At 45.4% G+C, this 27,782-nt stretch overlaps 1 protein-coding gene across 1 annotated transcript in view; it reads right to left on the reverse strand.

The window, feature by feature from the left end:
* The window catches only part of LOC133264135 (sphingomyelin phosphodiesterase 3-like), a 79,384-nt gene that overhangs the window by 27,416 nt on the left and 24,186 nt on the right, over positions 1–27,782 (reverse strand). Inside the window, exon 3 of the mRNA XM_061444062.1 lies at positions 12,267–12,342. Coding sequence (XP_061300046.1) covers positions 12,267–12,342 — 76 coding nt within the window. The remainder of the gene's footprint in view (positions 1–12,266; positions 12,343–27,782) is intronic.

Raw genomic sequence — 27,782 nt, forward strand, 5'->3', positions numbered from 1 at the left:
TACAGCTGTCCCAAAGGGGGAAAAGGATTCTAACCTAGGAACTAGCAGGGCTTGTAGAGAGGGCTTTAAACCAGGTTTCAAGGGGTAAGGAGATACCACCAGGCTTGCTAGACATGAGCCGTGGGGTAGCATGCTGCTGTTGGAGTCCAGATCCACAGGGCAACTTAAATGCATCTATGCCAATGCCTGCAGCATGGGCAACAAACAGGAGGAACTGGAAGCCATTGTGCAGCAGGGAAATCATGACATAATCGCCATCACAGAAATGTGGTGGGATGATTTGCATGATTGGAGTGCTGGAGTGGCTGGCTACAGGCTCTTCAGAAGGGATAGGCAAGGAAAAAGAGGTGGTGGGGTTGCATTGTAGGTCAGGGAGTGCATCAACTGCCTTGAACTCAGTGTTGTGAATGAGAAGGCTGAATGTTTGTGGGTAAATGTTTGGGCCAACGAAACTGATATCATGGTAGGAGTCTGTTCTAGACCACCCAGCCAGGATGAAGATACAGACAAAGTGTTCTTCAAAAAACTGGGAGAAGTTTCACGATTGCTTGCCCTTGTTCATGTGGAAGACTTCAACCTACTAGATGTCTGCTGGAATTACAACACAGCAGAAAAGAAACAGTCCAGGAGGTTCTTGAAGGGTGTGGAAGATAACTTCCTAACCCAGCTGGTTAGGGTTAGGGGAGATGCCTGGCTAGATGACAGAATTTTCAGTCCTTGGAGAAGCCAGGAAGAAGATGAGCAAGACCTCTACCTTAGACTTCCAGAGGGCTGACTTTGTTCTGTTTAGGACACTGATTGGCAGAATTCTTTGGGAAACATTGCTGAAGGACAAAGGAGTCCAGGAAGGCTGGACACCCTTCAAGATTAATATCCTTAAGGCGCAGGAGGAGGTGGTCCCCATGTGCTGAAAATCAAACTGGTGGGGAGCAGATGAGCCTGGCTGAACAGGGAGACTGTGCTAGAACTCACAAAAAAAAGAAAATAAAAAGGAGAATTTAGCACCTGTGGAAGAAGGGACAGTTACCCATGAAAAGTACAAGGATGTTGTTAACTTATGTAGAGAGAAACTTGGAAAGGCAAAGGCACAGATGAAACTAGAATCATAGAATAGTTAGGGTTCGAAAGGCCCTTAGGATCATCTAGTTCCAACCCCCCTGCCATGGGCAGGGACACCTTACACTAAGTCATGTCACACAAGACTCCATCCAACCTGGCCTTGAACACCGCCAGAGATGGAGCATTCGCAACCTCCCTGGGCATCCCATTCCAGTGCCTCACCACCCTAACCGTAAAGAATTTTCTCCTTATATCCAATCTAAACTTCCCCTGTTGAAGTTTTAACCCATTACCCCTTGTCCTGTCACTACAGTCCCTAATGAATAGTCCATCCCCAGCATCCCTATAGGCCCCCTTCAGATACTGGAAGGCTGCTATGAGGTATCCACACAGCCTTCTCTTCTCCAGAATGAACAGGACCATCTTTATCAGCCTGTCTTCATACATGAGGTGCTCCAGACCCTTGATCATCCTCGTGGCCGTCCTCTGGACTTGTTCCAACAGTTTCTCCTGGAAAGCAGGAAAGCCTGCTAAGGCACATTGAAAACAACGAGGTGATTGGTGACAGCCAACATGGCTTCACTAAGGGGAAATCCTGCCTGACCAATTTGGTGGCCTTCTATGATGGGGCCACAGAATTGATGGATGGGGCAGAGCAGTTGACGTCATCTACCTGGACTTGTGCAAAGCATTTAACACTGTCCCACATGACATCCTTGTCTCTAAATTGAAGACGCATAGATTTGATGGACAGACCACTCTGTGGAAAAAGAATTGGCTGGATGGGCGAAGGCAGTGTTGTGGTCAACAGCTCAGTGTCCATCTGGAGACAGGTAGCAAGTGGTTTACCTCAGCGGTCGGTGTTGGGACAGATCCTGTTCAACCTCTTTGATGACGACATGAGTAACAAAGTTGAGTTGTTGCTAAGTAATGCTTACCCTGATCAAGGACTTTTCAGTCTCTCATTCTCTGCCAGTGAGGAGGGGCACTCGAAGCTGTGAGAAAGCAGAGACAGGACACCTGACCTAAACTAGCCAAAGGGGTATTCCATACCTCAGCACGTTATTCCCAGCATATAAACTGGTGTGAGTCACCTGGAAGGCCCGGATAGCTGCTTGGGTATCGGTCGGTGGGTGGTGAGCAATTGTATTGCGCATCACTTGTGTTTATTTTTTTCTTTTCCTTTTCCCTTTTTAGTTTTATATTCTCTCCCCTTGTTATTTCCATTATGATTATTATTATTGTTGGTAGTAGTAGTAGTTTTGCATTATACCTTAGTTATTGGACAGTTCTTATCTCAACCAGTGGGATTTACAATCTTTCAATTCTCTTCCCCATCAATCTGGGAGAGGGAGGGAAGAAGAGGGGGAGTGAGTGAGCAGGAGCGTGATTCTGAGTTACCAGCTGGGCTTAAACTGCAACAGCTATAAAGCCTATTCAAAAGGAAAAAAACAATCCAGCCCGCAAACAAAGGCTTCAGTTTAGCCATAAGTTGGGCTGTGTCCCATCTGGCTGTGTGACAAGATAAGCAGACAGATTTAATCCAGGACAGACTGGGAAAACAAAGTTAAAAGAAACCACCCAAGAAAACAAATCATTAAAGACCCTTTATTCTGTTGTGTTACTTTTCAGCTAGGTCAGTTCCTCAGCAACTGCAATACAGCCTACAACAGCCTTGTTGGCACAACTGAGAGGAGGGTGTGAGGGCAGGCTGGCATAGGGTGGGTACACCAGTGTTACAGAATGGCCCCAAGAGCAAGGCCATGGATCCTTAGAGGCCTTGTGCAAGCAAAGCAAGGTGTAGGCCTCACAGGTAACCAGGAACCGGATGTGGGAGGAGAATGTGAAGGAAGCTGTGTAGAACTAAATAATACTGTTCTGACGAGTAGGCGTGGCTAAACACCATGCAGATATAAGTGAAGTGCGCCACAAATAAAGGAGAAGTTTGCTTATCACCCATATTGGGTTGGCGTGTCTTGCTTCTCCTCGCTGCTAACAAATGGCGCTCGAACAGGGACTTGGACTACAGGGCCCCGGCTACCGGGACCCGGAATACAGGGCCCCGGTTAACGGGGACCCAGAATACAGGGCCCCAGTTAGCGGGGACCCCGAATACAGGGCCCCAGTTAGCGGGGACCCGGAATACAGGGCCCCGGTTGACGGGGACCCAGAATACAGGGCCGCAGTAAGCGGGGACCCCAAATACAGGGCCCCGGTTGACGGGGACCCGGAATACAGGGCCCCGGTTGACGGGGACCCGGATTACAGGGCCCTGAGTATCAGGGACCCGGAACGGCGAGTGAGCGGCGCCAGCGGCAGTGCCCGGGGACTGCAGGCAATGCTATGGCGGTGGTGTGACGGACCCGGGTGCTTGGACTAACAGAAAGGAGTCCGCCGCTGGGGCGAACCAGACACTGCTGCATCGGGAGGCCGATATGAAGACCGAGGTTACAGGATGATCCAGAAGAGGAGGATCCGGAAAAGGCCGGCCATGAAAATGGACCGAGAGGTAGCCCCTGATTTATTACAGTGCTTTTTATAAAAGCAGGAAATTGAGCCTGAGACTCTAAAGCAGCTAGCAGGTCTAGTGGCTGTAGGGAAGGCTAAGGGATTTTTTTGTAGATCCTAAAACAGTTTTTGAGGAGAATGAGTTTCGAAAGTTTGGTGATGAACTATTTGACTCAATGCTTAATGATGATGAAACGGCAAAGAAACTCGGTAAACCACAGAGAGAAGTAATAAACTGTCCAAAAGGTACAAGGCAGAAAAGAAAACTGTCGCTGTAGCAACGGAGAAATTAGGAACAGACGTCCCCGGTTGGTTGAAGCTGGGGGAAGATTACAACTCATTTACCCAAACTCGCAGGGTGCTCCCTGTGCTTGGAACACAGGGTTTTCCCCCCCCCTTCCTTTCTCCCCCTTCTTCTTCATCACAAGGCGCCGCAGAGGAGGTGTAACCCCCTGCTCCCCCACCACCCCAGTTCTGAAAGTAGAGACTTTGAAAAGGACAGAGAAAGTATATCAGAAGGGATACCCATGATGATTGTCATGGAAGCTGAAAGGAAGAGGGTGGTGCCTCGGCGCCGGATCGATTGGGGCGCCATTTTGACGCATGCAGTAGAAAACAGAGATTATGCGCTAGCGGGAGATTTAAAAGAACTGCGAGCCTTTCCAACCCACTATGCCCTAGAGTGGAAATTTTTAACTCGGTTACGGAGGAGCCAGGTCTGCAGATGGCCACATACCGAACGAGAGACATCTGACAAGAAAGACATAGCTGCGAGCAACGGAGACCCTGAGTTCGGCACAGGATCAGACCCCAGATCCCCTGAATCCGAGCCAGATTTATATCCTCTGCTTCCAGACTCTGACTCTTCGTCTCCCGGGTCGGTCTGCTCAGACTCACTGGCCCTGGAGATGCTCAGCTGCAACAATGGTTAATCAAAGATGTGATCATTACTGGTGAATTTTCTGCAATGGGCATCTCTGCATATCCTGTGTTTACTACACAGCAGGGGGCTAAAGAGTGGGAAGCTCTTGATCTCAAAATAGTTAAGGAGGCCTGACAAGCAGCGACCATGTATGGGTTAAAATCTTCTTATAATCAAGCTGTATATGTTATGATTTTGCTTGCAATTGACAGGGGGAGCCCATACAGTTCCTCTGTGATACTCATGTACTAGAAGTTGGTAAAAATAAGTATGACCAGGTTTCTATCAACCTTTGGAGAACTTTGTAGATACTGCTGGCCACTTCTTCCAGCACAGGCTGGCCACCTGTGTCGGAATGAGTGTGCATTTTGGTCAGTATAAAAGCCCAAGCCTCATACGATGTGGGGGAGGCAGAGCCTCTGCGGGGACGCCCGCTAAGTTTGAGCCCGCCACCTCGCACTGCAATGATGCTTCTCGGAGCTGGTTTGCTATCAGTCTCCACAGGGTCCTTGTGCCACATTCTGTAGGTGGGACTGTAGTGGGAGTAATGATTGTCTGGATATTGTGCTTCAAATATTGTAGTTGTGTGGCGTGTGCTTGTGGGATCCCATACGCGTGAGTGTGTGCTGAGAGCAGACGGTGTTCTGTGTATTTTTTTGTTGCTGTTGGGTTCATGTAAAAGGTTTTAACAAGTAGCTGTTTAACATTTCGGGTATGAAAGGCTTAATGTAAAAGTGCAGCTGCCAGCAGGTATTTATGGTTGCTGCTGAAGCATGCAGGCCGCTATAGCTGCTGCCCCAAAAAGAAAAAAAGGGGGGGAGAGACAGTAATGATGCTGCATTTAACCTGTCTAACCTGTCTACTTCTCAAGAACAGATAACCTGGGGGAGGGGGTATATTTGTGTCCTCCTGCCTACAGGTCCATGGCGACTGCCTGCAAAGTTTGTGAAGCCTTGCCATGAGCTGGACAGACGAATGGAAAAACCTGATGCCTCATCTACAGGAGCTGACCGTGAATACCCCAAGCAGAATGAGATAGAGGAAGAGAAAGAACAAATAACTGCAAAACATCACTTGGGGGCAAATGAAAAGTAACATCCTGAAGATGTGTGCTTGTAAAGTAGCTGTTATTAGAGGTTGTGATTTTGTGTATAAAACCACCTGTATTTACTAGCTAGTTGCTAATAAGAAACTACACCTTGTATTGTATAGATTTGTCACTTGCAGAAGAGATTTTAGAGTATGGAAATTTGCAGTAGCTGCTAGAAAAACGCTAAGGCAAAAGCTAGAAAGATTTTAATACAATGGTAGTGTTATAAAGCAGGTAATGGAACAAATTAAGAGGGGGGGAGAATTCCACTGGTAAGAAATTTCTTTGGCTAGTCTCTCGCTAGCATCAGCATCTTCAACATGCTGCTGCACCCTGTAGTAGTTACTCTGCTAATGTAAATTTGTGTGTGCCTTGCTGTAGTAGCGACTTGTTACTGGATAAAACAAAAGGGGGGAGATGTGGAGACTGTGTTCTCACGGGGGAGAATGCATAATTGGTACATAAACTTTGAATAGTCCTGAAAGGTACAACAAGGCCATGAGAGGCCCAAAGAAGCTTAAGCAAGCAAGATAAGAGGCTGGAATTCACCAAGTTAATGAGAACTGTGGACTGTTGGCAAGCTTTCAAGGTTGAGTTCTCACACCTGTGTTTAACCAATTATATGCTAGTCACTAAAGGTCTTCAAGGCATGTATCCAATCATAATATGCCAAATCACTGTAAGTGCTTTGGCCGGGGCCTTGGCTCAGTTAAACAAGCTGGGTTGCTGACTTGCTAAGCAGACAAATGCTACATCGAAGGCAATTTCTGATTTGCTGTTTGATGTTGACTCTGTAAGACATGCAACACTGCAGAACCTTTTGTTGTTGGAACAGGGACATGGATGTGAAGAGTTTGATGGAATGTGTTGTATGAATATTTCTGATCATTCTAATTCGATACATGCACAGCTGAAAACCCTGGCTCAGCTTACCCAACAATTGCAAGTGAGCAATGACCTAGGGATAACTAAATGGTTGTCCTCATGGGGTATTACATGTTGACTTAAAACACTTCTATTTGAAGGACTGCGTTTATGTATCATTGTTATTTCAATCATTGTAGTTGTTAGACTTGCTTATATTTGCGCGATGAAAACAAGTGAACAGAAAGACCCACAATGTTTTGCTCGCACAAAAGAAAAAGGGGGGAATTGTTGCAGTATGGCTCCAAGAGCAAGGCCATGGATCCTTAGAGGCCTTGTGCGAGCAAAGCAAGGTGTAGGCCTCACAGGTACCTGGAAACCGGATGTGGGAGGAGAATGTGAAGGAAGCTGTGTAGAACTAACCAATACTGCTCTGACGAGTAGGCGTGGCTAAACACCACGTGGATATAAGCGAAGTGTGCCACAAATAAAGTAGAAGTTTGCTTATCACCCATATTGGGTTGGCGTGTCTTGCTTCTACTCGCCGCTTACACACCAGCTTTGCTAATTCAGATACATATCTGGAATCACTTCCTAAGGATGCTTAGCACCAAAGTTGCTCCTGATGGCACAGTCAGAATTTCAGACCCTGAAGGATCTCTCTCAGTCCTGAACTGAGTTCTGCTTAAGCTGCGTGTAGGCTTGTGGAACTTGTGCTAGAGAAGCACAGGTTGCCAGTACCTGTGCTACTAATGACTAGGTTCACACTAACAACAAAACAGGGATATGAACAAGGTTACAAGATAGCATCCAGCATGCTACATCATCTAGACATGGGCTGGAATAGCTGGAGGTTTGCTCTGTTTTGATGGTTTGGCAGGGTATCTGAAAGGCATGACTCCAAGGGAGGTGGGTGAATTTTGGGCAGCAAAACCTGTCCAAAACATTAATCACTGACTAACTGAAGGACATAAAAGAGCCATGTAAACTTAACAGCCCCTTGGAAAATAATTACATTCAAGCCTCATTAAAGGATCCCTTCATTTGTCACTGAAATGCAGCTATTTCCACAGTGGAAATGAAGAGCCGCTTCATCACAGCATTCAGTAATGGGTAGAGAATTGAGACGATAAGCTACATTTCATTCTGAAATGTTATTGAAAAAGGTAAATAATGTCAGGTCTGAAAACACAGTAATTGCTCAGAACGCAGATGAGCCAGCACATCTTTTGAGAAAAGCATTAGTAGTTCACCTCTAACCATAAGCAGTTGGACCCCTTCATCTTATATTCATGCAAGTATAATTGATAGGCAGGGGTAGAGCAGTTGATGTCATCTACCTGGACTTGTGCAAAGCGTTCGACACTGTCCCACATGATATCCTTGTCTCTAAAATTGAGCGACATCAATTTGATAGGTGGACGACTCGGTGGATAAAGAACTGGCTGGCTGGTCACACACAAAGAGTTGTGGTCAATGGCTCAATGTCCGGATGGAGACCAGTAACAAGTGGTATCCCTCAGGGATCGGTGTTGGGACCGGTCTTGTTCAACAACTTTGTCGCTGACATAGACAGTGGGATTGAGTGTGCCCTCAGCAAGTTTGCTGATGGCACCAAGCTGTGAGATTCGGTTGATACACTGGAGGGAAGGAATGCCATCCAGAGGGACCTCGACATGCTTGTAAGACAGGCTGATGCCAACCTTATGAAGTCTAACCATGACAAGTGCAAGGTCCTACACCTGGGTCAGGGCAATCCCAGGCACAGCTATATGTTGGGCAAAGAAGAGATTCAGAGCAGCCCCGCAGAGAAGGACTTGGGGATGTTGGTCGATGAGAAAATGAACATGAGCCGGCGGTGTGCGCTTGCAGCCCAGAAAGCCAACCGTATCCTGGACTGCATCAAAAGGAGCATGACCAGCAGGTCGAAGGAGGTGATCCTGTCCCTCTACTCTGCTCTCGTGAGACCGCGCTTGGAGTACTGTGTGCAGTTCGGGTGTCCTCAACATAAAAAGGACATGGAACTGTTGGAACAAGTCCAGAGGAGGGCCATGAGGATGGTAAGAGGACTCAATCACCTCCTGTATGAAGACAGGCTGAGAAAGTTGGGGCTGTTCAGAGACCTCATGCGTGGAGACCTCATAGCAGCCTTCCAGTATCTGAAGGGGGGCTATAGGGATGCTGGGAATGGACTATTCATTAAGGACTGTAGTGACAGGACAGGGGGTAATGGGTTAAAACTTCAACAGGGGAAGTTTAGACTAGATATAAGGAAGAAATTCTTTCCTGTTAGGGTGGTGAGGCACTGGAATGGGATGCCCAGGGAGGCTGTGAATGCTCTATCCCTGGCGGTGTTCAAGGCCAGGTTGGATGGAGTCTTGGGTGGCATGGTTTAGTGTGAGGTGTCCCTGCCCGTGGCAGGGGGGTTGGAACTAGATGATCTTAAGGTCCTTTCCAACCCTAACTATTCTATGATTCTAAGTATCAGAACTGTCAAGTGTAAGTTTACATATCCGAGAAGGGAAGGCAAACTGCACTCACCATGTGTGACAGGATGATTTAAACAGCTAACCTTTTAAACTGTGCATGTATTTACAGATGCCACATCTCTACATTGCTGAACTGGTTTTAGGTAATTTTTTAAATGTTTGAAATGTCATGAATCAGATGATGCAAATCGGAAAGCACAGCCAAACATATAAACTTTAGTTTTCCATTTCATTACATAAACTAATATGATACATCAAAAGACATTAAGACTCTTAACTCATCGTCTGCTCTATTTGAATGTAGTTTGAGCCAGTTGAGTCTAAAACTATGAAGCAAGAAAGTAAGTAGGAAAATGGAAGTTTGCATTTTACCCTTGAAGAAGCTTTCGGCTGTCTTTGAAAATAGAGCATTACTTCCTCATTCTTCTTCCCTCCTCCCTCTTCCTCTTCAATATCATAGGGACTTCAAAATGTGGTTATCAAAGGCTATCTGAGAATACTTGACTAGGTATGAAAAAGGAACAGGACTGAAAATTGAAGTTTACAACCTAAACTGGAAGAGCAACAATTTTCAGCTCCACAACAGGAATCCCACAGTACATAACCATAATTCCAGAGTTAAAAATAGAAAACCAGAGAAAGATGTTCAACATCTTTGTTGGCGACATGGACAGTGGGATTCAGTGCGCCCTAAGCAAGTTTGCCGATGACACCAAGCTGTGTGGTATGGTTGATACGCTGGATGGAAGGGATGACATCCAGAGGGAACTTGACACACTGGTGATGTGGGACAATGCCAACCTTATGAAGTTCAACCAAGCCAAGCGCAACTTCCTATACCTGGGTCAGGGCAATCCCAGGCACAGTTACAGGTTGGGTGGAGAAAAGGTTCAGAGCAGCCCTGCGGAGAAGGACTTAGGGGTGTCGCGGTTTAAACCCAGTCAGGTAACTTGTTCACTCACTCCCAGTGAGTGGTGCCGAGCTGACAACAATAGAGGTCCGTGCCCGTCTCCCCCCCCCCCCCGCACCGGGTCTCTCCCCTTCCCCGCTCCCGGAGGAACGGGGAGGAGGATCGAGAGAGTGCAACTCCTACGGGTTGAGACAAGAACAGTCCAGCAACAAATCACCACCGCTACTATCAACTACAACAATGATAAGGGAAAATAACAAGGGAAGAGAATACGATACCACCGGCCAAGAAAGCGAGTTCCACCCGAAAGCCCCTGTCCTTCCGGGTATCTCCCAGTTACCCCCCACCCCGGGCATGACGTGCTGTGGTATGGAATACCTCCCCAGCTAGCCCGGGTCAGGCGCCCCGTCTCTGCTTCCTCACAGCTTCCCCTCCTCCCTGGCAGAGCATGAGCCTCACAGAGTCCTTGGTCAGGGTAAACATCACTTAGCAACAACCGAAAACATCGGCTTCACCAACACTGTTCTCAAACTAGAAGTCAAAACACAGCACTGCACCAGTTAACACAAAGGAAAAACATGACTGCTACTGCTGAACCCAGGACATGGTGGATGAGAAACTTATCATGAGTTGCCTTCAGTGTGCACTCACAGACAAGAAAGCCAACTGTATCCTGGGCTGCATCAAAAGAAGTATGACCAGTAGGTCAAAGGAGGTTATCCTGTCCCTCTACTCTGCTCTTGTGAGACCTCACTTGGAGTATTGTGTACAGTTCTGGTGTCCTCAACATAAAAAGGATATAGAACTGTTGGGGCAAGTCCAGAGGAGGGCCACGAGGATAATCAAGGGGCTGGAGCACTTCTCACATGAAGACAGGCTGAGAAAGTTGGGGCTCTTCAGCCTGGAGAAGACTGCTTGAAGACCTCATAGCAACCTTCCACTATCTGAAGAAATTAATGTATCTTCGTTAACACTACCCAGTGTCTCTAATGTACTTCAGGAACTGGCGGGTTTGTTCCCAAGTCTGTCTGCAGATGAAGCGCTGATGAAGTGGAAAGGATGCTGGCTGCCTGACTGGTTAACCTCAACATGCACATTGGTTCAACGTTCTGCCACGTGTAACAGATTGCTGGCGGCTGGCCTCAACCTGCAGCATAACTACTGTCTAGGCAGTCCAGGAGGGCTGTGTTATGCTCTCCAGCATTCAGAAACACAAGAATCGCTGTTGCATCAAGGAAATCTTCAGGATATTCACCACCCGTCTGGCTAAAAAAAAAATCTAATCTTACATGAAGTAAAGGTTTGAAGATCTGGCTTTTATTTTACTCATATACCTACTCAGTATAGAACTGATAGGTTTTATGCAAAAGATAGGAGAGATATATGGAAAATTTTCCATAGGTATCTCCAAGATATTCAGGTATTCGTCAGTTTTAATTGGTGAGTGTCCAGGTGAACAGCTAAAATGGTTAAGAATATTTCAAAATGTATGCATCAGAACACTAAAAATGGAATAAACCAACTGTCCTGGGTTCAGCAGTAGCATTTTTCTCAGTCTTAGAAGCTGGTGCCATGCTGTGCTTTTGACTTTCGGCCTGGGAACAACGCTGATAACACCAATGGTTTTAGTTGTTACTAAGCAATGTTTACTCTGACCCAGGACTTTGTGAGCCTCATGCTCTGCCAGGGAGGAAGGGAAGTCGAGAGGAAGCAGAGACAGGACACCTGACCCAAACTAGCCAAAGGCGTATTCCATACCACAGCACATCATGCCCAGTATATAAACTGGGGGCAGATACCCAGAAGAGCTAGATCACTGCTCAGGTCGGGCTGGGTATTTGTCGGCAGGTGTTGAGCAGTTGTGTTCTCTTCCCTTGTTATTTCCCTTATCATTATTATTATTGGTGGTAGCAGTAGTGGTTTTGTGTTATACCTTAGTTACTGGTCTGTTCTTATCTCAGCCCGTGGGAGTTACATTCTTTTGATTCTCCTCCCCATCCCTTTGGGAGTGGGGGGAGGAAAGGGGGGAAGTGAGCAAGCAGATGCGTGGTCCTGGGTTGCCAGCTGGGCTTAAACGATGACACCAACCCTAGTATCTTTAAACATTATTAACTTTTCTTCTCCTTGCTTTCTGGGCTGGGGTTATAAAATGGAGATGAGGCCAACCATCTACATCAGCCCTGCTCTGAATATTTAGATTAAAAGGAGAGCTGAGTGTTGAGGTTCTATCATAAAAAAAGGTTGTGAAACGTCTTAAAAGACGGTTGATGAGGAACGGACTCCAACACAACCTTATTTAATGACCTTAGAAAATACTATTTCATGAAACAAATGGGATACTGTGTCAGAAATACTGGAGGAGCAAGAACACCACCACAGGCCTAGGAATAGTGAACAAGCAGGATATGCAATTTAGGACAGTACCTTCAATAGCTTGCAAGTGAGTGCAGGAGATGTATCCCACAATTCTTTGGTCCTGAGGTGTACTTCCCACTTGCACCTGGGAGGGAAGGAAGAAATAAAAAGGTGATTAATGGAAGATTTCATACAACTCTACTTCCACTCCAGCCATGCAGCCTCTGTACATGGTATTGTCTTTTTTCCCCGTCTTTCCATCTTGGCTCCATTTTGAAAACACACACACATGAAAATCACTGGAGACACACACTGGGGCTTCCTGAGGTCCCACTGCCACTAGCACACTGCCTCCCTCCTGATCACCGCTTGTCGTGGTTTAAACCCAGTCAGGTAACTCGTTCACTCACTTCCCCCCCTTCTTTCCCTCCCCCTACTCCCGGAGGGACGGAGAGGAGAATCGAAAAGAATGCAACTCCCACGGGTTGAGATAAGAACAGTTTAGTAACAAAGGTATAACACAGATCACTACTGCTACCACCAATGATAATAATGATAAAGGAAATAACAAGGGAAGAGAATACATCATCTCACCACCAGCCGACCGATAACTTGGCCCCCCAGCCCCCGACCAAGCACCGACCCATACCTCCTCCAACCCTGCAGTCTCCCAGCCCTTCCGGCTAACTCCCAGTTACATCCTGGGCATGACGTGCTGTGGTATGGAATACCTCTTTGGTCAGTTTGGGTCAGGTGTCCTGTCTCTGCTTCCTCCTGGCTTCCCCTCCCCCCTGGCAGAGCATGAGGCTCACAAAGTCCTTGGCCAAACCAAAACATTACTATCAGCTCTGTTCCTGAGCTGAAAATCAAAACACAGCACTGCATCAGCTACCAAGAAGGAGAAAAATGACTGCTGCTGCTGAACCCAGGACATTATCCACCCCTTATTCCATACCATTCACGTCATGCTCAGATCCCACATTTTCAATATACCATCACTCTTATCTCGGTGCACTCTTAGTGCATGGACCAGTCCCTATGAAGCTGCTGTGTCCATCTGGTCCATGATGTCAGGCTTCATCTCTTGTAACAGTCTTCCAGAGCAGGAGAGATTGTGTGCAGTGTTCACACTTGTGAATAACCTGGGCAATAGTGTCCATTGCTAAGTCCACCCCTCGATCATGAGTCCATCTCTATGTTGCATCTCTGCTCTGATGGCCTGAAGTGCCATGGGCCCACCAGGCTCAAAATAATTCACTGTTCCCTTCAGCAGTTTCTGCAGCTTGTTGCTGGGGACTCCATACAGCTGCCTTCCATCTCCAATGCTTCCAAAGCACTGGAGGGGCCCAGTGGACTAGATACTTGCCCATACTGTCCCACATGCCCTGCCACTCATGACTGTCCAGCCTTGGAGAAAATCTCTTGGTCTCCCTATATTGTTGTCTAACCCCAGACAAGACCCAAACCTGACTCTGCTTAACTTTTGAGATCAGACAAAATGGTTGTGGGTAGAACACAGCCTGTGTGTGTGCCAACATGCTGATCCCCATCACAATCAGCAGGCAGGTCCCAAGGATACCCAAAGCCCATTCAAAACCTTCAGAACTCTCAGTTGATGCTGCTGTACTTGTCACTGGGGCTGGTGTAGCTGCTGTGCTTGCCGGCTCTCCCACCGCCAGCTTCTCTTTTCCCGAGTTGTTGAATTGCAATTAGAAATTAAAGTGAAAAATCAAGAGCTAACAGTGTCTGCTTATCCTTTGACCGTGGATGATCAAAAACAAATTAACCCCGATGTCTGGTACTCTCCGGACACAATTAGTAGACTGGAAATTCCACCGATTAAAATCCAAATTTCCGAACCCCACATACCTGTGAGGGTAAGGCAATATCCCATATCCCTAGAAGGACGGAGAGGATTAAAGCCAGAAATTGATCGATTGTTAGCACAAGGAATCTTAGAGCCTTGTATGTCACCCTTTAACACCCCCATTTTGCCTGTAAAGAAACCAAATGGGAAATATCGGCTCGTACATGATTTAAGGGAAATAAACAAAAGAACTATCACCCGGTTCCCAGTAGTAGCAAATCCATACACACTGCTAAGCAAACTAGGACCCCATAACTCCTGGTATAGTGTGGCTGATTTAAAGGATGCCTTTTGGGCCTGTCCACTGGCAGAAGAATGCCGTGATTATTTTGCCTTTGAATGGGAAGACATAGAGACAGGCCGTAGACAGCAACTGAGATGGACCGTGCTTCCCCAAGGGTTCACTGAGTCCCCTAATCTGTTTGGACAGGCCCTGGAAGAGCTCTTAAAAGAATACCAGGTACAAACGGGGAACGTGCTGTTACAGTATGTAGATGATCTGCTCATAGCAGGGAATAATAAGGAGGATGTAAGAAAAGAAAGCATTCGACTTCTAAACTTTCTTGCACAAAAGGGCCTACAGGTATCACAAGAAAAGTTACAATTTGTGGAGGAAAAAGTGAAATATTTGGGACATTATTTGTTTAACGGCCAGAAGATATTGGATCCAGAGCGCATTAAAGGAATTTTGGAATTACCTATGCCTGTCACTAAGAGGCAAATTCGGCAGGCATTAGGACTATTTGGGTATTGTAGGCAATGGATAGAAAACTATAGCTTTAAAGTTAAATTCTTATATGAACAACTGTCTAAAGACAAAATACCCAAGTGGACCCCTCAGGATCAAGAGCAGTTTGTCAGTCTCAAAAGAGAGCTAAGTCAAGCACCGGTTTTAAGCCTACCAGATTTAAAGCGGCCATTCCATTTATTTGTTAACATACATGAAGGAACGGCATTCGGAGTATTAACTCAGGAATGGGCCGGACAGAAGAAACCGGTGGCATACCTATCAAAGCTGTTGGACCCTGTGAGCAGGGCTTGGCCGAGTTGTTTACAAATCATTGTTGCTGCTGCCTTATTACTTGAGGAAACGAATCGCATTACCTTTAATGGAGAAGTTGTCTTATATGCGCCTCATAACATCAGGGGAGTGTTACAACAAAAAGCAGAAAAATGGCTTACAGATAGCCGATTATTAAAGTATGAGGGATACTTATAGAATCCCCTAAACTATCTTTGAAAACTATTGGAGCAGTTAACGCCGCTGAATTTTTATACCCAGGAGAAGGTAATGAACTATTGCACAATTGTTTTCAAACAATTGAACAACAGACACGCATTAGGCCAGATTTAGAAGAAGAAGAACTACAATGTGGAGAAGTATTATTTATAGATGGGTCATCACGAATAGTGGAAGGTAAACGATTGTCCGGATATGCCATCGTTAAGTTGGAAAAAGGAGAATTTAAGACAATAGAATCAGGCCCCCTGAGTGCCAGCTGGTCGGCTCAAGCCTGTGAGCTGTATGCATTGTGGAAGGCATTAGTGTCACTGAAGGGAAAGGATGGAACTATATGTGCAGACTCACACTATGCGTTCGGAGTAGTACACACTTTTGGAAAAATATGGGAGGAGAGAGGATTTGTTAACTCACAGGGAAAGGAACTAATACACCCGGAATTAATTCGGCGAGTTCTGGGGGCATTGAAAATGCCGAATAAAATAGCAGTTGTACATATAAAGGGACACCAGCGAGGTACAAGTTATCAAGTTAGGGGAAATAATGCAGCTGATACAGAAGCAAAACGAGTGGCAGGCAATTATAGTATGATTTTGACTATGCAACAAGTACCTGTTAGTAAAAATTTGAGTTTTGAGTCTGCAGAAAAGGAAAAACTAGAACAAATGGGAGCTAAGGAACAAAATGGGAAGTACATGTTGCCAGATGGGAGAGAAGTCTTGCCGAAAGGCATAGCACTCGAAATATTTTCAAAAATACACAGTAAAACACACTGGGGAACCCAGGCGTTAGTTGATCATTTCAATCAACAGTTTGCCTGTATAGGCGTATATAATATAGCAAAGACAGTCACGGCAGCCTGCGAGACCTGTCAAAAGGTTAATCGAAACAACATGAGACAAAGACCTCTTGGAGGACGTTCCCCAGCATACAGACCTTTCTCACACATACAAGTAGATTTTACTGAACTACCTAGGGCAGGGCGTTATAAATATTTATTAGTTATGGTGGATCATTTAACACATTATGTTGAGGCTTTTCCTACCTCCAGGGCAACTGCTAACCAAGTTACTAAAGTGTTACTTGAACACATTATACCTCAATATGGAGTACCTGAAATAATCGACTCGGACAGAGGAACACACTTTGTGTCAAAAATTGTTAGAGATCTAACAGAAAGCTTGGGTATTAAGTGGGAATACCATACACCATGGCATCCACAAAGTTCGGGAAAAGTTGAAAGGATGAATGGAGAAATTAAAACTATTTTGACTAAATTAATGATAGAAACCAAATTTTCATGTATTAAGTGCCTACCAGTCGGGTGGTTATTGAGTCAGAGTCCCAGACCCGCAAGCAGTGTCATCTTTCATCGGCGGAGGAAGAATGCAATCAGACTCAATATGAGTGATAAGCAGACTTCATTTATTGATTCAACTTGCCATCTTTTATACTCTTACAATGATTTATGCCTACTAGTCAGTTGCTGATAGGCTGCAAGCCTAAAGGTTACATTAATATACTCCTCCTACTTGCGGTTTACTTGCGGTTTAACGGCAGGCTAACATCCTCATTCCTGAGAGGGCACTTCCTCAAAGTTGTTTATCATACTTGTCCTCAACCGAACTTGACCTAGGGTTATTAGCGGTCGGTACTTTTCCACTGCCACGTCAGTCTCGTAGCAGTAGAGATGTCAAGGCCGCTGAACCAGACTAGGCCGCAATCATCAAAACTGACTTTCTCGATACAGAGGGTCACTAGACCCACTGTGCCCTTTCTTTCTAAGCCATTCTCCAACACCTACCCATGGCACTATTAATTCTCAGAACCAGACCCCGAGCAGATGTAGGAATATCAGCGTTTGAAATGGTGTATGGAATGTCTTATAGAATTGAAAGTCCACAAACAAATGTTTTAATTCGAGACCGTGTGATTAATGAATATGTTTCACAATTAGCAGAACATCGTAACAAGCTTTGGGAACATGGACTGATTGTGCAACGACCCCCGCTGGACTTAAAAATTCACAATGTTAAACCTGGGGATTGGATATTGATTAAAGTGTGGAAGGAAGAAACCCTAAAACCCAATTGGGAGGGACCTTATCTTGTTTTGCTTACAACAGAAACAGCTGTCCGGACTGCTGAGCGTGGATGGACTCATGCCAGTCGCATTAAAGGCCCAGTGATGAGACCCCACTGGAAAGTAATCAGTACTCCAGGTGACACCAAGATAACCCTGAAAAGATAACGTAATGATAGAGACTTTATTTGATTATTTCACTGCATTATCTTTTGGTATAAAGTGTGTATTGCTGTTTATATTTGCTATAATTATTTCTCTTTTTTTCTATTATATATGGAAGCGTACAAAGTGTGTTGAAGGAAATTGCTAAACTTATGCAACCACACAATAGTGAATATAGAAGATATGCTGATGTAAATAATATATGTACTCTAGATATACGAATTGCGTGTAATAATTTGAACTGCAATTGTTATCCATTTGCTTGTTTTAGGTGTAAGGTATGCCAGGATAAATGGTGGACACACTGTGAATATGGATACCCTCCGATAGGAGTTTGCACACAGTGTTGGAAAATCCAAAGAACTCTCACTGAGTGGAAATTAAAACAATTAGAGTCTAAACAAGAAATTATTCGGGAATCCCATGAGTGATGGAAGATTTCTGCCAAAGGAGTAAACCCTCAATATTATTGTTACCACTCCAACGAACCAGTCCCCTTTGTAACTGAAATTTTGGTTATAAAGTGTAGAAGGGAAGTACTAACTGTGCCTTGCTTTGCCCCATTAGTTAAAGCTGCAAAGTGGGAAGCCTATGTAAATAGGCAGAAAGCCCGAAACAGCTACTCTCCTGAAGAATTCCCTTGCTGCCAAGAGGATGGTACACCCCGTGGCTCGAAGCAACCGAGTCGACGGGCGAGGCAGAGGAGGAACAAACTGTGGAGAAAAGGGCCAGAACAATGGGACGCAAAAGCATCAATGGCCGAACTTCCCCAGGACTGGTAAAAATATACTTAAAATAGCAAAATTGACACCCTTTTTCCTGGTATACCGTTAGTTTTGTTACTGATAATAACCCAAGTAAATGGAAACCCGCATGAACCATTAAGATGGGAATTAATATCCTGGGAAACATCCAAAGTGATAGCCACCTTCATTGGGGCGGGACAACCTAATTTCCCTGTACAACCTGTATGTAGATTTCTTTCAGCTAATTGTGAAAATGTATCACCATTTTATATGTGTCCCTCTTCTGGACCCGCTTATTGTAACCTCCCTGGACATTATTATTGCAGATACTGGGGATGTGAAACAATTGCTTCTGATTGGTCGGTATCATCTCCAGATAGACATCTGAAGGCAACCTGGGAAAAACTATGCCTATTGTAATTGTGAGGCATTACCTTGTGAATGTTATGATAAATGTTGGGATTGTGGAAAAAGGTTTACTTGCAGTGCCGAGAATGAAAGTAGCGTCTAATAAACAATAATAGGATAAAAAGAAAAAGGGGGGATTGTAAGAAACTAAGGATAAGGGTATTGTTTATTAAGATTTATGTTAAGCCCAATGTAAAGGTTAGGCAACAAAAGATGTGAAAACTTACTCAAACAATCACCAGACACAGCTTGTGCAAGATAAGATAACCGTAATCGCTTACACAAACTAAACCAAGTACCGCTTAGCAGATGTTGACTAAAGATAACTGTAAGATGTTCCAGGAACTAGCGGAGATAAGACAAACAACTCCATATAAGGACATATGAGTAAAAGGTCAACTATGGAACAAAAGAGGAAAACTTCTTACTTCAGTCTCAAGGATCACCAGGAGGCAGAGGTTGACCCCCTAACAACAGCGGAAGCATGCGCAGAGTACCTCCACTACTTCATGAACACGGAAGTGAGATGTATAAAAAGGGGCTGTTTGAACTGCTCAGCACGGCAGTTGGCGGAGCGCAGACTCCCCTGTCGTCCAGCGCTGTTTTTGCTCATATTCTACTTGCTATAATTAATAAAATTTTAATTGGATTATGATCCGTTGTGGTCTCAGTTTATGACAAAGAGAAACAACTCTGAGAGCCAATAAATCGTCATTGTGATGAGTGACTATTAATCTGGTCAGATCTGTCGTTATCTCAACCCTTCGAGCCCCACGTTGTGCGCCAAAAAGAACTGTCGTGGTTTAAACCCAGTCAGGTAACTCGTTCACTCATTTCCCCCCCTTCTTTCCCTCCCCCTACTCCCGGAGGGACGGAGAGGAGAAGCGAAAAGAATGCAACTCCCACGGGTTGAGATAAGAACAGTTTAGTAACTAAGGTATAACACAGATCACTACTGCTACCACCAATGATAATAATGATAAAGGAAATAACAAGGGAAGAGAATACATCATCTCACCACCAGCCGACCGATAACTCGGCCCCCCAGCCCCCGACCAAGCACCGACCCATACCTCCTCCAACCCTGCAGTCTCCCAGTCCTTCCGGCTAACTCCCAGTTACATCCTGGGCATGACATGCTGTGGTATGGAATACCTCTTTGGTCAGTTTGGGTCAGGTGTCCTGTCTCTGCTTCCTCCTGGCTTCCCCTCCCCCCTGGCAGAGCATGAGGCTCACAAAGTCCTTGGCCAAACCGAAACATTACTATCAGCTCTGTTCCCGAGCTGAAAATCAAAACACAGCACTGCATCAGCTACCAAGAAGGAGAAAAATGACTGCTGCTGCTGAACTCAGGACACCGCTACATCAACCTTTCCGTTTTGATCTGTGACACATGCAAAATGTGACAACTCCTTGCAATCCCACTGGTTCTCTGTTCCAGTTGCACTGCCACCCTTTTGCATCCCAGCTCTTGTTCACATGCAGGATTCAGGCCCACCACTGAAGTGCCATGTAATACTGATATTATCAGCAGTCTAATTTTTGCTCACTATGTAAGACCAGAATGCAGAAGGAAAAAATGCCAGGGGAGGCTGGGGAAAAGGATGAAACATGAAATAAATACTGGTTTTGACAATGTTTTCTACATTCTACAGCAAGATTTGGATTTTAATGGATTTTTTTTTCCAGTCTTCTACAAAGGTGTTAGGGATTTTTGCTATATCTCAGCAAAGTGTTTACATTCTTCAGCACCCAGCAGCAGCACCCATGTCTGTCAACCAGATGAAAGCAAAGTGTGCTGCTGCTCTTACTCACAGAAGAGGCAGGGCTTCCAGGGAAGCTGGAACATTCCTCATCTATATCACGTGCTACAGTCTTTTAAAAAAAGTATTTGCTGGTGTATGTGGCGAGGAGAAGCAGACAGGCCAAACCAATATGGGTGATAAGCAACTTCTCGTTTATTTGTGACGCAGTTCACACCTATATAGGAGTGGTATTCAGCCACTCCTTCTTGGCACAACAGTATTGGTTAGCCCCCCACAGCTTCCTCCACATTCTCCTCCCAGGGCCGGTCTCTGGCTACCTGTGGGGGCCACCCCCTGCCTTTCTTGCACAGTCCTCCAGAACTCTATGGTCCTGCTCTTAGAGTCATTCTGCAACATGCTGGTGGACACACAACCAAATCAGAATCAATTTTTGTTCTAGGTTTTTAACTCTATTGAAGGGTTTGGCAGTTCAGGCCTTGACTTGCAAATCAGAAGTCCCAGTGATTTGAGGATCAAGATTTGGTTTGAGGGAAGAAACAAGCTTGAGCATATGGTTTCCCTGTTGACAGTTAACATGGCAACACTGCATGGACTACTAAAGGAAAGGCCCATGGGAAAAGGTTGCACCCAGGGCTCAGAAAAAAAAAAAAAACACAGATAACTCTCCTTTGTAAGGCTTGGCGCAGATTTCGTCTGACTCCTCTAAATAACAAGCAGAGCTCAATTTTATACAGACACAGTTTTGTTAGCTTCATTGGTTTCTTGTTTTTCAGCTATGCAAGAACCATACGATTCATTTTATAACTGGAAAGCCAGCTCTGCAGTGAGAGAATGTGGAAGTCATTTGTACTGTACAATACCATGTTAATTTTAAGATTTTGTTCCAGCTAGCAGAGTATGTAATAAAGAATTTGCATTATTCTGTATTTAGCCTGTTCAGTCCTTGTTTAGACAGCTTTCCAAATGGATACTGATGGTGTTCTTATATTCTGTGCCCATCCAGTTCACCTGCTTCAGGGAGGATGAAGGCAGGGGAAGACAAGGAAAATAAACGCACTCACTAGTGGATTTACACCTAAGCTAGAGGATTCTCTGAACTTCCAAGACTGTAGCAGACTTGAGGAGGACACCCTGATCTGCTGGATGGCTGCTAGCGAGTACTGCAGACGCTTCACTACGCAGACCTCTTTCTTCAACCCTCATAGAAACATAGAATAGTTAGGGTTGGAAAGGACCTTAAGATCATCTACTTCCAACCCCCCTGCCATGGGCAGGGACACCTCACACTAAACCATGCCACCCAAGGCTTTCTCCAACACAGTCTTAAACACCGCCAGGGATGGAGCATTCACAACCTCCCTGAGCATCCCATTCCAGTGCCTCACCACCCCAACAGGAAAGAATTTCTTCCTTATATCTAGTCTAAACTTCCCCTGTTGAAGTTTTAACCCGTTAACCCTTGTCCTGTCACTACAGTCCCTAATGAAGAGTCCGTCCCCAGCATCCCTATAGGCCCCCTTCAGATACTGGAAGGCTGCTAGGAGGTCTCCATGCAGCCTTCCCTTCTCCAGGCTGAACAGCCCAAACTTTCCCAGCCTGACTTCATACAGGAGGTGATTGAGTCCTCTTATCATCCTCATGTCCCTCCTTTAGACTTGTTCCAACAGTTCCATGTCCTTTTTTATGTAGAGGACACCAGAACTGCACACAATACTCCAGGTGAGGTCTCATGAGGGCAGAGTAAAGGGGCAGGATCACCTCCTCCGACCTGCTGGTCACTCTCCTTTTGATGCAGCCCAGGATATGGTTGGCTTTCTAGGCTGCGAGTGCACACTCCCAGGTCATGTTCATTTTCTCATCAACCAACACCCCCAAGTCTTTCTCCGCAGAGCTGCTCAGAATCTCTTCTCTGCCCTACCTGTAGCTGTGCCTGGGATCGCTCTGACCCAGGTGTAGGACCTTGCACTTGTCATGGTTAGACTTCATAAGGTTGACATCAGCCCGTCTTACAAGAATGTCAAGGTCCCTCTGGATGGCATTCCTTCCCTCCAGGGTATCAGCTGAACCACACAGCTTGGTGTCAGTGGCAAACTTGCTGAGGGCACACTCAGTCCCACTGTCCATGTCACCAACAAAGATGTTGAACAAGACAGGTCTGAACACCGATCCCTGAGATACACCACTCGTTACTGGTCTCCAGCTGAATATTGAGCCATTGACCACAACTCTTTGTGTGCGGCCATACAGCCAGTTCTTTATCCACCGAGTAGTCCACTATCAAATTGATGTCGCTCCAATTTAGAGACAAGGATGTCGTGTGGGACAGTGTCGAATGCTTTGCACAAGTCCAGGTAGATGACATCAGCTGCTCTGACCCCTGTCCGTCAGTTCTGTAGCCCCATCATAGAAGGCCACCAAATTGGTCAGGCAGGATTTCCCCTTAGTGAAGCCATGCTGGCTGTCACCAAGGACCTTGTCGATTTTCATGCGCCTTAGCATGTCTTCCAGGAGAATCTGCTCCAAGATTTTGCCAGGCACAGAGGTGAGACTGACTGGTCTGTAATTCTCTGGGTCATCCATTTTTTTCTTCTTGAAAATGGGGGTTATATTTCCCTTTTTCCAGTCATCGGGAACTTCGCCTGATTGCCATGATTTTTCAAATATGTTAGACAGTGGCTTAGCAGCTTCATTTGCCAGCTCCTTCAGGACCTGTGGATGGATTTCATCAGGTCCCATGGACTTCTGCACATTTGCATTTTTCAGATGGTCTCCATATCCCCTCCTACAACGGGCCAAAGGTCATCCCAGGCACCATATCCTCTCCTACAATGGAACCATATCCTCTCCTACAATGGGCCTAGGGTCATCCCAGGCACAGCTACATTTTGGGCAGAGAAGAGATTCAGAGCAGCCCTGCGGCGAAGGACTTGGGGGTGCTGGTCGATGAGAAAATGAATATGAGCCAGCAGTGTGAGCTCGCAATCCAGCAAGCCAACCATATCCTGGGCTTCATCAAAAGGAGCGTGACCAGCAGGTCAAAGGAGGTGATCCTTATCCTCTACTCTACTCTTGTGAGACCTTCGTTGCGAACTGTAGTGACCGGACAAGGGGCAATGGGTTAAAACTTCAACAGGGGAAGTTTATATTGGATAAGGAGGAAATTCTTTCCTGTTTGGGTGGTGAGGCACTGGAATAGGTTGCCTAGGGAGGTTGTGAATGCTCCATCCCTGGCAGTGTTGAAGGCCAGGTTGGACGAAGCCTTGGGTGAGTTGGTTTAGTGCGAGGTTGTTGCAGAATGACTCTAAGAGCAGGACCATAGAGCCCTGGAGGACTGTGCGAAGAAGGCAGGGGGTGGCCCCCACAGGTAACCGGAGACCGGACATGGGAGGAGAACGTGGAGGAAGCTGTGTGGGGCTAACCAATACTGTTGTGCCAAGAAGGAGTGGCTGAATACCACTCCTATATATATGTGAACTGCGTCACAAATAAACGAGAAGTTGCTTATCACCCATATTGGGTTGGCCTGTCTGCTTCTCCTCGCCACTTACATGAGGTGTCCCTGCCCATGGCAGGGGGGCTGGAACTACATGATCTTAAGGTCCTTTCCAACCCTAACTATTCCATGATTCTATTATTCTCACAGTCCCTGTGTCTGCCTTCCAAGACTTGGATGGTGTGGTCTGAGCATTTGCCAGTGAAGACTGAGGCAAAGAAGTCATTCAGAACCTCAGCCTTCTCCAAATTCTGGGTAGCCTGTTCTCCTGATAGCTTCTGGAGGCAGCCTAGCTTGCCCCTTGTTTTTTATTCGCTACCTTCCTGTACAATCCCTTCCTGTTATCGTTAACATCCCTAGCCAATTCTATCTGGGCCTTGCTTTCCTAACCTGGTCCCTAGCTTTCTGGTCAACATCCCTGTATTCTTCCCAGGCTGCCTTTCCTTGCTTCCACATTTTATAAGCCTCTTTTTTCATTTGAATTTTCCTCAGCAGCTATTTATCCATCCATGGAGGTCTCCTGGCCCTCCTGCTGCACTTCCTTCTAGTTGGGATGCAACACTCCTGAGCTTGTGGCATGTGATCATTCAATATCTACCAACAGTCTTGGGCCCCTGCCCTCTAGGGCTATATCCCATGGAACCTTGCTAAGCAGGTTCCTGAAGAGTCCAAAGTCTGCTCACTTGAAGTCCAGGGCTGTGAGCTTGCACACTGTTCTCACTGTCCCGAGGATCTAAAACTCGACCATCCAAGGCTGCCCTGGAGCGTCACGTTTCCAACCAGCCCTTCCCTGTTGGTGTTCACAAGGTCAAGCATGGCACCTCTCCTTGTCGGCTCCTTTATTACTTGCAGAAGGAAGTTGTCTTCCACACAGTCAAGGAACCTCCTGGATTGCTTGTGCCGGGCCGTACCGTCCCTCCAAGAGATATCAGGGTGGTTGAAGTCCCCCATGAGAAGAAGGGCCTGCGAGTGTTAGGCTGTTCCTATCTGTCTGTAGAGTGCTTCATCCACAGATTCCTCTTGATCAGGGAGTCTTTAACAGATCCCCACAGTAATGTCTCCCATCGCTGTTCTCCCTTTAACCCTGCCACACAAACTGTCTGTTGACTGCTCACCTGTCCCCAGACAGTGTTTCATACTCTCCAGCCTATCCCTAACATAAATAGCAACTCCCCCTTTTCCTGTCACTGCAGTCTCTAATGAGAGACCTTGCACTTTGCATGGTTTTTTATTTTTTTTTCAATCAGGTTGTCCTGGTGGAATATATCACTGTAACAGGAGAATTGAAAGAGGTGTTCTCTCCAACTTTTTCTGCAATATATGCCTTTCCAATATAAAAGTTAGAAGCCACTAGTTTATATCATCTACTATTTAGGGGAGCAGGTGTATCAATTATATTTTCCAAACTTAGTAACTCAGAATCAGATTTCTCTTCAACACTGAAATCTACATATTGTAATGTCTCTGCTAGTTTACAAATGTGCAGTGTCTCCTGCCACAGAGAAAAGTGTTCGTTGCATGTCTTTCCATGCCACCTACTGCAACCACACTGAAAAGAAACTTATGCACGTAGTTTCCTGTCTTATAGCAAGAATGTGCTGCTTGTAATCCTCTTCTTAAAAACAGCAGATGGAATAACTTTCAGTGTCTCTATCCAGAAAACATAAAATATTTAAGTCTAAAAGCTGAACATCTGAACATAGGTTATAGTCAGTTGAGAAAACTCAACTCAAATTGGCTTTAGAATTTAGAATTTAGTGCAGCCTTAATGGAGTGCCTGACAAGGCCTGTAACAATTCACTGTAACAGGTGAATTGAAATAGGTGTTCTCTCCAAATTTTTGAATGATACTCATCAGCTTATTAATGCATAGGATCATCCGCATTTACATTAAGCATAAATAAATACATAGCGTTCAGTGTCCCTGTGTGCACAGATCTCTACTGAAATGGTCTTGGGAAATTTCACTCTCCAAGAATTACAAGAAATGGCCTAGAAGAAAAGACTGATTTCAGCTACAGGCATCTGGGTGACTGCAACAAATGTCCCTTGGGGTTACCACCACTGAGGAACAGTGTCCCAGGTCTCTGCAATTGCTGGGAAAAAGGGCTGCTTTACACACCCCCTGTGGGGGAAAAGGAGAGGGCCTTTTCTCAGGACTCTGCTAATAAAAAAAACCCAGACAACTCAAAGGCAAGAACTGAAGACATTAGCATAATTAGAATTTCCTTGGAAATGACAGTATGGAAGTACATCCAAAGCAGCTTGACTCACACATTTCACGTTTCCTCCAATGTTTTTGACTTTTGGTTTGGGGTTGGTTTTTATTGTTTTATAGTGTCACTCTTGATGCAAACCACCAAGCAGAGTGCTTTTGAGTATAATGACAATGGAGGCAAATATTTGTGACAACAACTAGGAGAAAAAAAAATATCCTCGCAGCCTCTTAGTCAATTCCCACCTACAGCAGAAGCACTAGTAATAATGATAAGGGAAATAACAAGGGAAGAGAATACAACCGCTAACTACCTGCTGACCGATACACAGCCCGACCCCTTCAGTGATATATATCTTCCAGGTAACTGCCCCAGTTTATATCGTGGGCATGACATGCTGTGGTATGGAATACCTCTTTGGTCTGTTTGGGTCAGGTGCCCTGTCCCTGCTTCATCCCAGCTTCCCCTCCTCCCTGGCAGAGCATGAGACTCACAAAGTCCTTGGTCTGGGTAAACATTACTTAGCAACAACTAAAAACATTGGTGTTATCAGCACTATTCTCAGGCTGAAAGTCAAAACACGGCTCTGCACCAGGATTTGATCTATACAGGAAGGAGCAGAAACAAGGTGAGTATTCTGTGCATGGTCTGTAGTAAAGCACCCCCATTCAAGCGTGCATGGCTTACCATTTCTATTAGTTTTGATACTGTCAAGTCTTCCAGCAGCTGAAAATTTTCATACAGTGAGGGTAGTTGTTACACTGGGGCCCTTTAGAATTTGTACTCAGTTGTTGAGATCTACCGGATATCAGGCATTAGAATAAAAATTTAAGTCCCCTTACCTCACCACAGCATGACTAGAGAATAAGGTATTGTAAGAGAAAATAATACAAGCAGATACATTCTGCAGTTTCTCCTGTTCTTGTATGCTGTGCAACACATTGAAAAGCTTGAGTCTTCCACTTCTGAAGTAGATCCCTCCCTGTGCTTTTCAACTGGTCTGATTCAGCTGAAGGAATTAAGTTACATCAGTTAGTGTTTTCTTCTAATCACACATACAAGGGAAAACCAAGACTGTTTATACAGCTTGCTCACTCTTGGAAAAACAGTTGAAGCTTGTTTGTTGTTATAGTGCTTTTTAAGACAAGCCAGAACTTGCCACCTTCTACTTCCTCAGTGTTGCACACTAACATGGGAATAGATTATGAATAAATGTTTGGAAGTTAGTCAAGCAAAGGACTGCTGGTTACTACATTATCACGATAGGGTCTGTTGTGGGAAATGAAAGAAGCAATTTACTAGCTTTTATTTGTTTCTCTCCAAAATTGCTATGTAAATTGAATCTTTAACTCAGTAGATAGTTTTGTAATCCTGGCACACAAGAATCCACTAAAGTCAGCTAGATAAAAGAGGTAGCACATCTCTAAGCAACAGCTGTCAGCTGAAGACACTCATGGCAGGTATATCAGACTGCTCTCCAATTCCATCAGTTAGGCAGAAAGGTAAACAGCAGGCTTTTTACTTTTAGAAGACCTGTCTAGTGCCAAGACTCTTCCATACTAGGAGGAGCAGGAAGCCTGTGCAGAAAGATGCATCTTCAGA

Source organism: Pezoporus flaviventris, unplaced genomic scaffold (genome assembly GCF_033815535.1).
Source record: "Pezoporus flaviventris isolate CSIRO_AGI_PZ_B2104156 unplaced genomic scaffold, CSIRO_AGI_Pfla_v1 ptg000650l, whole genome shotgun sequence".
NCBI lineage: Eukaryota > Metazoa > Chordata > Aves > Psittaciformes > Psittacidae > Pezoporus > Pezoporus flaviventris.